Raw genomic sequence first — 9,497 nt, 5'->3', positions numbered from 1 at the left:
AAAAAATTCATGTGTCGCCTGCACATGAGCCAGTCCAGGGGAACCAGCAACGATCTCGCTTGAAAATCCTACAACGGTCCCGCACAAGAGCCAGTCCAGGGGCACTGGCAACGGTCTCGCTCGAAAAATTTGTTGTGTCACCCGCACAAGAGCTAGTCCAGGGGCACCGGCAACGATCCACCACTGCTTGACAGCCAGTGTTGGTGTCTTTATGTTCCCTGTAACTTAGCAGTTTGGCAAAAAGAAACTGATAGAATAAGTTACTAGGCTTTAAAAGAAAAAGAAAATTAGTGTGGGGGTTAATTCATTTGATTAAAAATTCAAGCCAGTGCCCCAGCATGGCTGCAGTCCAAAGACTGAAATAAGTAAAAAGATGTCTTGTTAATTTATTATAGACATCTCTTTACTAAGTTCTTGAGTATTTTCAGAGTTAATTGAAGTAAAGACTGTATTTCAATAGAAATATGGTAGCAAATATAAAAATTTACTTTCTGATTTTGTACATTTTATTTTTCATTGCCTCTGCAACCATTTGGAAACTTAGTTGAAGATTAGTTCTTTTTAATGCTATATGAAATTTTAAGTAAATTGCTTTTAAAGCAATAAACTAAGCAAACAAGTAATAATTAATGAAATACGCCAATATGGCATATGAATCCATATCACAATCTGGCCCTTGACTCTCTTCAGTGGAGTCAGGTTTGAGTATAAGTTCCTCTCTTCCTCAGCAGGGCCATGAATGTTGCTTTTCTTCTGACTCATTGACTCATGGGGTGGGTGAGGAAACACCATTTAAATATTTATTAAATTAGCCATTAGTGTAGTTGGGTAAGTTAGTAACATGTACTTAGGTGGGTTGGCAACAAAAAGTATTGCTTTCATTTTTTCCGCTACAGTAATTTATAGTAAAATTAAGATGGTTTTCTCTTCGTGTATTGAATAGCCACAGAGAAAACCTTCAGATTTGTATTGACTTTTAATGAAATTGATATACTTTCTCTCATATTTTCATTATCTTTTGAAGTAAAACCTGCCAGTTCGCTGGAAAATGTTGACATCAATTACAAAAGTTTAAGATTTGTTAATTTGACTACTTAAAGTTAACTATTGTATACTCACTATGCTAATTCAAACGTTACTTTGATAGTTAATAAGAATTGTAATATAGTTTCTCATTAGTTGAGAAATTGTTAAGATGCAACACAAGATAATCAATAAAAAGGGGGTTGTGCAGTAGCAATCAACTCTGAGCAGATGTATGGTATATAGTCAGTTAACATTAGGTCAGCCATAATTGAGCAGACTAGTCATCTCGATCTTGTCTTTTTGTATACCAGGTCAACATTGTCCAATGTATGTATCATTTAAGTAGTATGGTGTTACGTGAGGGAGATTTGGCTGCTATTTCCAGCAGGCTGAATAACCATGTAAAAGCTTCCTTGTTGACTCACATATAGTCACTCTAGATTCACAGGTCTAGTATTTCTGATATATTGTACCTCCACCTCATTGAGGATCTCACAGCTCACCCTGATGTGTAGTGGTTCATTATATGGAGTAAGTGTGGAAATCTGGTCCTGCTTCATTCTCCTTGTTGTCTAGTTGATTCTTAAAGTCTAGTCTTGTGATAGGCTACTTGGATTCACTCAAGTGCAACAGTTGCTGTTACTTTGCATTTTTTTCTAGTGGTATGTGTCCCAATGTAGAGTTTTGAACTGTTGGAAGGTTATTGATATGTTACTAATATTTTTTTGTAGATGGCCTTTCTCTGTTTTTCTAGACTGCTTAAACTCGTGACATCCCCCACCCCTCTCACACACATATGCAAAGATTTAAAAAGTATATGCTTCTTTGTATTTATCAGCATTTCTTTTAAACCAGCATACTTAAGACAATGCCTAATTGTTAATTATTTTCAGGTGTTATTTGCTGATATAGGAGAAGATGCAGAGTGTCATGCTGCTAAACTCCTTGAAGTTATTCTTTTGCAATGTAAAGGACAAGTTGATCAGGTAACTTTGTAAATTATTTTTATCACTACTGAATAGTTTTTATATGATGCTGCCTTTTAGATAAACTGATTACTTGTGAAAACATAGAGAATTTTGTATTTTATCAATTGATCTTTAAATTAAATACTACTGAAATAGAATATACAAATGTTGAGGCTGAATGTATTAATTCTTGCTCTATTCTTCTATATCTAATTTGTAGGTTGTACCATCATTTGTTGAACTAGCTTTAAAACGATTAACCAAAGAAGTAAAAACATCAGAACTGAGGACAATGTGTTTACAAGTTGTTATTGCTGCTCTTTATTACAATCCACCATTGTTATTTCAAACTCTCCAGAAAATACATATTCCCAATGTTACATGTTCCATAACTTCACAATTTCTCAATTACTGGCTTGGTGACATTGACTGTTTCCTTGGGTACGGTTTTGTTTTTCTTCCTTATAGTTCTTTTTTAAATGTAACTTTTCTGTTTTGCAAATAGTAAAATTAGAACTGAAATATTTCACCAGTTAATCTCTTGACAAGCTTTCTTCTGTGTTATTGATTACATACTTTTAAAATAGTGTTTACTTCAATGTAATACCTTGATTGTTGACTCTCAAATTTTCCTTTAATTCTCTTTAGTCTCCATGACCGAAAAGTAAGTGTCCTTGGTCTGTGTTCATTAATTAATACACCAGGAAATAGACCTAATGAAATCACTGAAATAGCTCGACATATCCTTCCAGCAGTGTTGTTACTTTTCAAAGGATTGAAACGAGCTTATGCCAGTAAGTTATCCTTATAAGAAATTGCAAATTTTTTTCTTGTTCTAAGTTCTGAAATTTTCTCATGCATTTATTTAAAATATAAGTATTTCTAATTTTAATAGCTTAATAATTATGTATAAGGCTTAGTCAGGGAGAAGAGTGGTGCCCACGACTGCTTTAAATTTTGTATTGCACTAGAAATTTCTAATGAAAGATTCTGAATATTACTATCATGTATTCATCATTGTTCCTGAAGTGAATCTGATGAGAAATGTACATAAAGGAAATATTTTAAAATTTAAGTGGAGCACTGAATCATCAAATTTTGTGTGTCTTTCCACAAGGAATCATATGTTAAGGGATCAGATCTATATCCTAAATTGAAGGTCATTTAAAGATATGTAAACTGGATTGTTGCAGTAATAATAATGTTTTATGTTTATTAATTTTTTTTTTTTTTTTTAATATCTAAAAATTTTCAAACTTCGTTTTAGGTAAAGCTCAGGAATTGGACTCTGAGGAGGAGGAAGAAGATGAATTGGAAGATGGAGAGCAAGGTATTAAAGAAATTTTTCTGATTCAGTTACAGTAATCCCTCACCATATTGTGGTTCATGTATTGCGCACTCAGTACATCACAGATTTTTCTGGCTAATATATGTAAATTTATATTGCGGACTTGTCAGTATATCATGGGTTTCTGTGGCTGATAGGTATTTGCTTTTTAGATTTTAATTATTACTGTGGAAGGTTTTGGAATGTAACACCTGCGAGGGATTACTGTACTCTGATATGACTACTAAACTCTTGATACTAAGTTGCCCGAGACTATTCCTGGTTTTGTGATACAAACTTCTGGTTTCTAAATTAAAACTGTTCATCAAAATTTCTTCATTTCTTCATTAGTTTCAAAATTAATTGAAAGGCCTGTACTTAATTTCAAAATTAATTGAAAGAAATGCTTGTATTTCTACAAATATTTTAATAGAGTTAATAATTTCAGATGCTTTTATTTTATAGAATACAGAAACTTAATTCTACCATTGTCGGTTTATTATAATTTTTGATGTCATCAAAAACTGAATTCTGGGAGATGTACTTATTCTCATAAATTTCCAATTTTGCTTTTTTTATATCCAGTAGCATCCCTTTCCTACTTGCAACTACTGTAGCTCAGAAATGTACTCTACCTTTATATTCCACCATACCCTCATCGATAGTTAGGTATTTTCCTGGTCTGTACAATGTTTTATATGCATTTTGAATGCAGTTGATAAAGGGTCTTATTTTAAATATTGAATCAAAGTTTGGTTCTCCACAGACTGGGGTATTGCCAGTATCTCTTATATGTAGGTACTGTGATAATTTAAAAAGAAATTTGTCCATTTAATAATACTGGAAACATTGGTCTAGAAAAATGTTCATTGCTGCTTCAGTAGTTCATTATTTTGGTAACTTTCTTATACTCATATTTATTTTGATTGCAAAAGATGCTTAGATTTCAATTAACCATGTGGGAGACCACAAACTATCTTATGTCTTTGCTTATATTTTGTGTAAGGATTAGTTCCCACAGTAATTGTTTCAAACAAAGAGGAAGAATTAAAAAAAAAAGTCTAATGCCTTTATCTCTTAGGAAAGACTGTGACTAGGTCCAGTCTTTTCAGAAAAATCAGTAAGAAAAACAATTTTTCAAACTATTACTCCATTTAGTTATAAATACATTTTTTGTAGCTTAGTAATCATCAGAATCACTTAGTGAATTAGAAATATCTGATTCATATTCAGGCATGTTGTGGTTTTTGTGTTTGCTCTATATTTTGCTTGATTTTCCATGTGTTCAGTTGAAAATCCTTCAAGTTTTGATTTACTACTTGACAACGTGGAACTGGTATCCATTGTTTGTCAGTATTAAAAGTTTTCAAAAATATCGATGTAAAAAAAGAAATGCAAGATCTAAAAGTTCACAAAGGTCAAATATCACACCAAATAATGTTGGATACAGTAACTCAATTGTTTATGTAGTGAAATCACATGTTTTCACAAATGCACTGAAGTTCTCATCTAAATATGATGAGGTTATTTCAGCTGGGTTGGTAACATTCACCAATAAAATACTCAGCTGGCTATGGCTGCCTTAGTGATGAAAGGGCGAATGTATTGCTGACTTATTCACCTCCTGTCAGCATGGAACAGAGAGTACAATAAAACAGTAATATGGTGATGAACATAATCATCAGCTTCACTGTTGTGTGAATTTGAAGTTGATGTTTTTCTTTTTTACATGACAGATATTTTGGAAAGTGATGAAGATGAAATCAATGAAGAAGGTCAGGAATATATTGAGAAACTAGAAAAGGTTAGTGTAGTGTTTTGCTTTGTCAGTTTGACTTTTTCATGTTTTTGCCATCTTCATGAAGTACTTTGTGTTTTGAGTTGTCTTTCCCTTTTCAAATTTTGAAATATTTTGTATTCATACTAGTCTTTCAAACAGTGTTACTCAGAACTGTTTTGCATTAGCTATTAATTGCATTAGCTCTGTGGCTAATTTCAGAGAAACAAAATGTAGTATGCTAGTGTTTTAAAAGTATGTAGATAATAGTAGTAAAATATTTTTATCAATAAATGTTTGGTTCCATGAGTATGGAATGTTTGAGACTAGAAACACTGTCATATACTATCATGCATAATCTAGAAACAAAATATCAATATATTTAAATGATAAAAGTATATTGTGCTTAAAATATAATTTAATATCATGATATGGTAGGTCTTGGTTTTTTTTCTATTACTGCTTCATAAATGATTTCATTTACCTGTTGAACTTAACTAATTTTCATATAATTTTAGTGCCAACAATCAGATGAAGACACAGATGATGACTTCACAGAAGACGGTGCCGATGAAACTGCATTAGAAAGTTATTTGACTCCTTTGGATGATGAAGACTGTCTTATTGATGAATATATTGTATTTAAGGATGTCCTTACTTGTAAGTGTTGTAACTCTTCTCCTATATAATTTACTTTTGGTAGTATATTGATAAGGCATATAGAATTTCTAACTAGAATATTAATGGTATCGTAACACTTTCATTACTATATTTCTGTTGAAATACAGTGCTTTTGTTTCAATAGTAAAATAATTTTGTCACTTGGTGTTTGGAACAAAGTAACATGAAATTTTGAAAGAAGGTTTTAATTTACATCACTCTAAAATAGGAAATTTATAAAACCAAGGACAGTTTTAGACAAGTGGTATTAAAAGAGTTAAAGAGCCTGAAAAGCTGATTCCGTTGCATATTGATTTTATACAGCCTTTGAATTATATATTTAAGATGTGATTTATCATTTAAAATTTTATTGCATTTAATTTAGAGTGCATAGTTAGTTTCTTAGTATCTGCTAATTCTGTTAGTAGAGACTGTTAAAATGCTTATTAAGGAATATTTTAACTTTTAATGACAGGATTTTGCTTGAGATCAAGATTAATCATGTTTATTGTCAATGCTAGATGACATTAGCTTATATTCTTTTAAGTTTAAATCGTGCTTTAGTCAGTTTTGCCTGTCTGCCTTTTGAGGTCAAAATAAGTATGAGTTAAATACTGAAGTTGTATTTAATTATATCTTTCAAAGCATTGCTTCATGCTGAGGATAATGACTGAAACCAGTACAATAAATTAAATAATTGGTATTCTACAATACTGTTTAATTCACTTTATAAGAATTGCATGGGGAGATCCTGCATTTCACACTTGTCCAACTATCAGCTTGAAAATGAATGTTAAGATGAAAACAGTAGAAAATATAATTTCTCTTGGAAGTAATTAATTTGCTATAAATTTCTAAATGTTTATATACTAGTTGGGTTTCATTTCTCAGAGCAAAGCAAAAGCATATTTCCCCTATGTTCTTCTATACTCTGTTAATATTAAATTAGTTGAGGTTTACAAGAGTAAATATATTACATATACTTTGTGCTTGTATGACACAAGTTATTTAACATGCTAATACATTTATCAAATCTTTCAAGTGAATCCATTACATACTCTGATTGTAAATTGAATCCCAAGCGCGTAGACTATGGTCTGGATCAAGAAATTTGGTTGTCCAGGACAGGTTTATGATAATGAAGCTTGTCACAATCCAACATGCTAAGTAATTTGTAAAATAGCAGCACCATTGTTATTCCAGATAGTGACGGTTCATATTAAATGAAGTTAGTTGTATTTTGTTCAAATTATACCTATTAATACCCTGTTAAAAAAATTGTCATAAATGAAATAGCATTCAAGTGAGTATGTTACTAAATTGATATGACTGAGTTAGTAACATCAGTTTAAAATATACTAAAAAAATGAAATTATCTTTATATCACAAGCTTTACATAATTTTCTGACCTGTTTCAAATATAACCTTTCTTTTGCAGCCCTTCAGACAGCAGATCCTACCTGGTACAGTGCCTTGACTTCTAGTCTTCATGATTACCAAGCTAAAGAATTGGAAGAAGTATTTCGTTTGTCTGAACAACGGAGAGCTGCAGCAGGTGGGTTGAAGAAATAAAGTAAAAAACAATTTTTTTTCTGAAAATTTTTGTCTGTAGAAGCAATAATCACTAAGAACACAAGGGTAATATATTTTCTCAAATACCCAAGAGGTAGTAGATAGCTTCTGTTACCCAGTGACCTAATTAGCAGAGGAAGAGAATCTGAAAGTATAATAGCCTAGAATAAGAGCATGTTGGAAAAAGCTCAGAGAACTATTAATCATTGTTGGAAACAAAGGTTTCTCTCTGAAATGCAAGCTATGATGCTTGTGTACAAACTGCAATGCTACATGGTAGTTAGACATGGTCCTCTGAAAGTGGAGGACACAAGATTGGAAAGAAGTGAAGCAAGCATGCTCTGCTAAATGTGCATGAATGGCAGAGTACAATTGTTGTGAGAAAAAAAAAAAAAAGGGCAATGGGCATATGATGCTTATGCATGCGGACAGCTGTATAAAGAAGTGCTGATTGCATCCACTCATTTTTATCATCCCCTTTCCTATTTATCATCAATGGCCTCTCTACATTCACTTTACTCCCATCTCAACTGGTTCACATTTCTCAGTATCTGAGATACTGACAAAATATGTTCTGTTTGATGTAAATAGTTCCTTCTTGTGTGTGTGTGTGTGTGTGTGTGTGTGTGTGTATTTTGCTTGAGGCAGTGCCCATCCTCTTAGACTAGTGAGATCAATGCATTAATGTTTCTCTTGAACCATTCTAAGTCAACATCTGTGGGGAAGATATGAACAAGGGGGAGATTCTAGAGGGATGGCATTCTGGAAAAAAAAGGACAAGATATAGTGGTTAATGTGGTGGTCTGATAGTTGGACATAACAAGGGGGTGATGTTAGGAGGAGAGATAAGTAAAAAAAGAGTGCAAGAATGAAAGCAGCATGAACCCAGCAATTTTTGAGGAGTAGAAACCATTATAGTAGTGGTAGAGAAAAGAGCCAGTGGCTTTATGCCTCTGTTGTATGTGCATTTTCTTGATGTATGAAGTGTCATTTTTAAAGTCACCCTGCAAATCATATTTCTAATGCAGCTCACTTTAATCAGTTTGTGATTATTTTCTAGTGTTTTATATATATATATATATATATATATATATATCTGATAAAGCCATCTGACATTTTACTGCTGTATCCAGTGGCATATGTATGTTGGTTGTTGTTATTGGGTGTGCTGTCACACTGACACTATACTATGACTAACATTAGTATTACTCAAATTAGGCATACAAACTGTATTTCCAATACCATAGCCGTCGCAGTAATGGCTTGCATTAACTTATCTTGCCTATGGCAGAACGTGACAATTTTGACTCTTACAACAAACATGAGGGCCCAGCTTTTTGGCGACAACTTATTGGGTGACTTCTCCAAGTTCTCACCATTGGTGATGATACAACTCACTCCGATGCAGCTGGAGAGATGACTGTCTCACACGTAAGCACACTGGACAACCTTACGACTGCTTTTTTTTCTGAACCACCAAAACCTGAATTGGCTGTGCAAAAGAGCCATGTTAGCTAATATTTCCCATAACCAGAGATGTTTTTCACAGATTGAAAACAATGCATCACTCATTACAACCATAATGTGATGTGAAGACATGACAGACTTCTTTCAACTTCCAAATCTACTCACATGGCTTTGGTTGGCTCTGGGTTTTAGAAGACATTTACCCAATGTATTTCACTGTGGGAATCAACCTGAAACTGCACAGTTGGGAAGCATACTTCTTAACCAGTTAAGCATAAATTGCTCAGTCAATCAAACCAACAAATTGGCTATGTTGTATTAATGAGAATTTTTCATTGTTGAACCACTGTCATCATTGGGAATGGAATGAAATAAGTTTAAAATCTTATATTGGAGACTTCAGACAAAAACTCATCATCATCATCATCATCGTTTAACGTCCGCCTTCCATGCTAGCATGGGTTGGACAATTTGACTGAGGACTGGTGAAACCGGATGGCAACACCAGGCTCCAATCTAATTTGGCAGAGTTTCTACAGCTGGATGCCCTTCCTAACGCCAACCACTCAGAGAGTGTAGTGGGTGCTTTTACGTGTCACCCGCACGAAAACGGCCACACTCGAAATGGTGTCTTTTATGTGCCACCTGCACAAGAGCCAGTCCAGGGGCACCGTCAACGATCTCGCTCGAAAAACCTCAT

General features: G+C 33.4%; 1 protein-coding gene across 2 annotated transcripts in view; it reads left to right on the top strand.

The window, feature by feature from the left end:
• Positions 1–9,497, top strand: part of LOC106876228 (importin-7) — a 61,017-nt gene that overhangs the window by 45,153 nt on the left and 6,367 nt on the right. For both annotated transcript variants that reach the window (XM_052968306.1, XM_014924701.2), the window contains exons 21-27: positions 1,920–2,012; positions 2,215–2,435; positions 2,643–2,788; positions 3,262–3,324; positions 5,058–5,125; positions 5,617–5,758; positions 7,197–7,313. In XM_052968306.1, the coding sequence (XP_052824266.1) occupies positions 1,920–2,012; positions 2,215–2,435; positions 2,643–2,788; positions 3,262–3,324; positions 5,058–5,125; positions 5,617–5,758; positions 7,197–7,313 (850 nt within the window). The remainder of the gene's footprint in view (positions 1–1,919; positions 2,013–2,214; positions 2,436–2,642; positions 2,789–3,261; positions 3,325–5,057; positions 5,126–5,616; positions 5,759–7,196; positions 7,314–9,497) is intronic.

The sequence above is a fragment of the Octopus bimaculoides genome, chromosome 5 (genome assembly GCF_001194135.2).
Source record: "Octopus bimaculoides isolate UCB-OBI-ISO-001 chromosome 5, ASM119413v2, whole genome shotgun sequence".
In the NCBI taxonomy this organism is placed as follows: Eukaryota; Metazoa; Mollusca; class Cephalopoda; order Octopoda; family Octopodidae; genus Octopus; species Octopus bimaculoides.
This window is presented reverse-complemented; position numbering and strand designations above follow the sequence as displayed.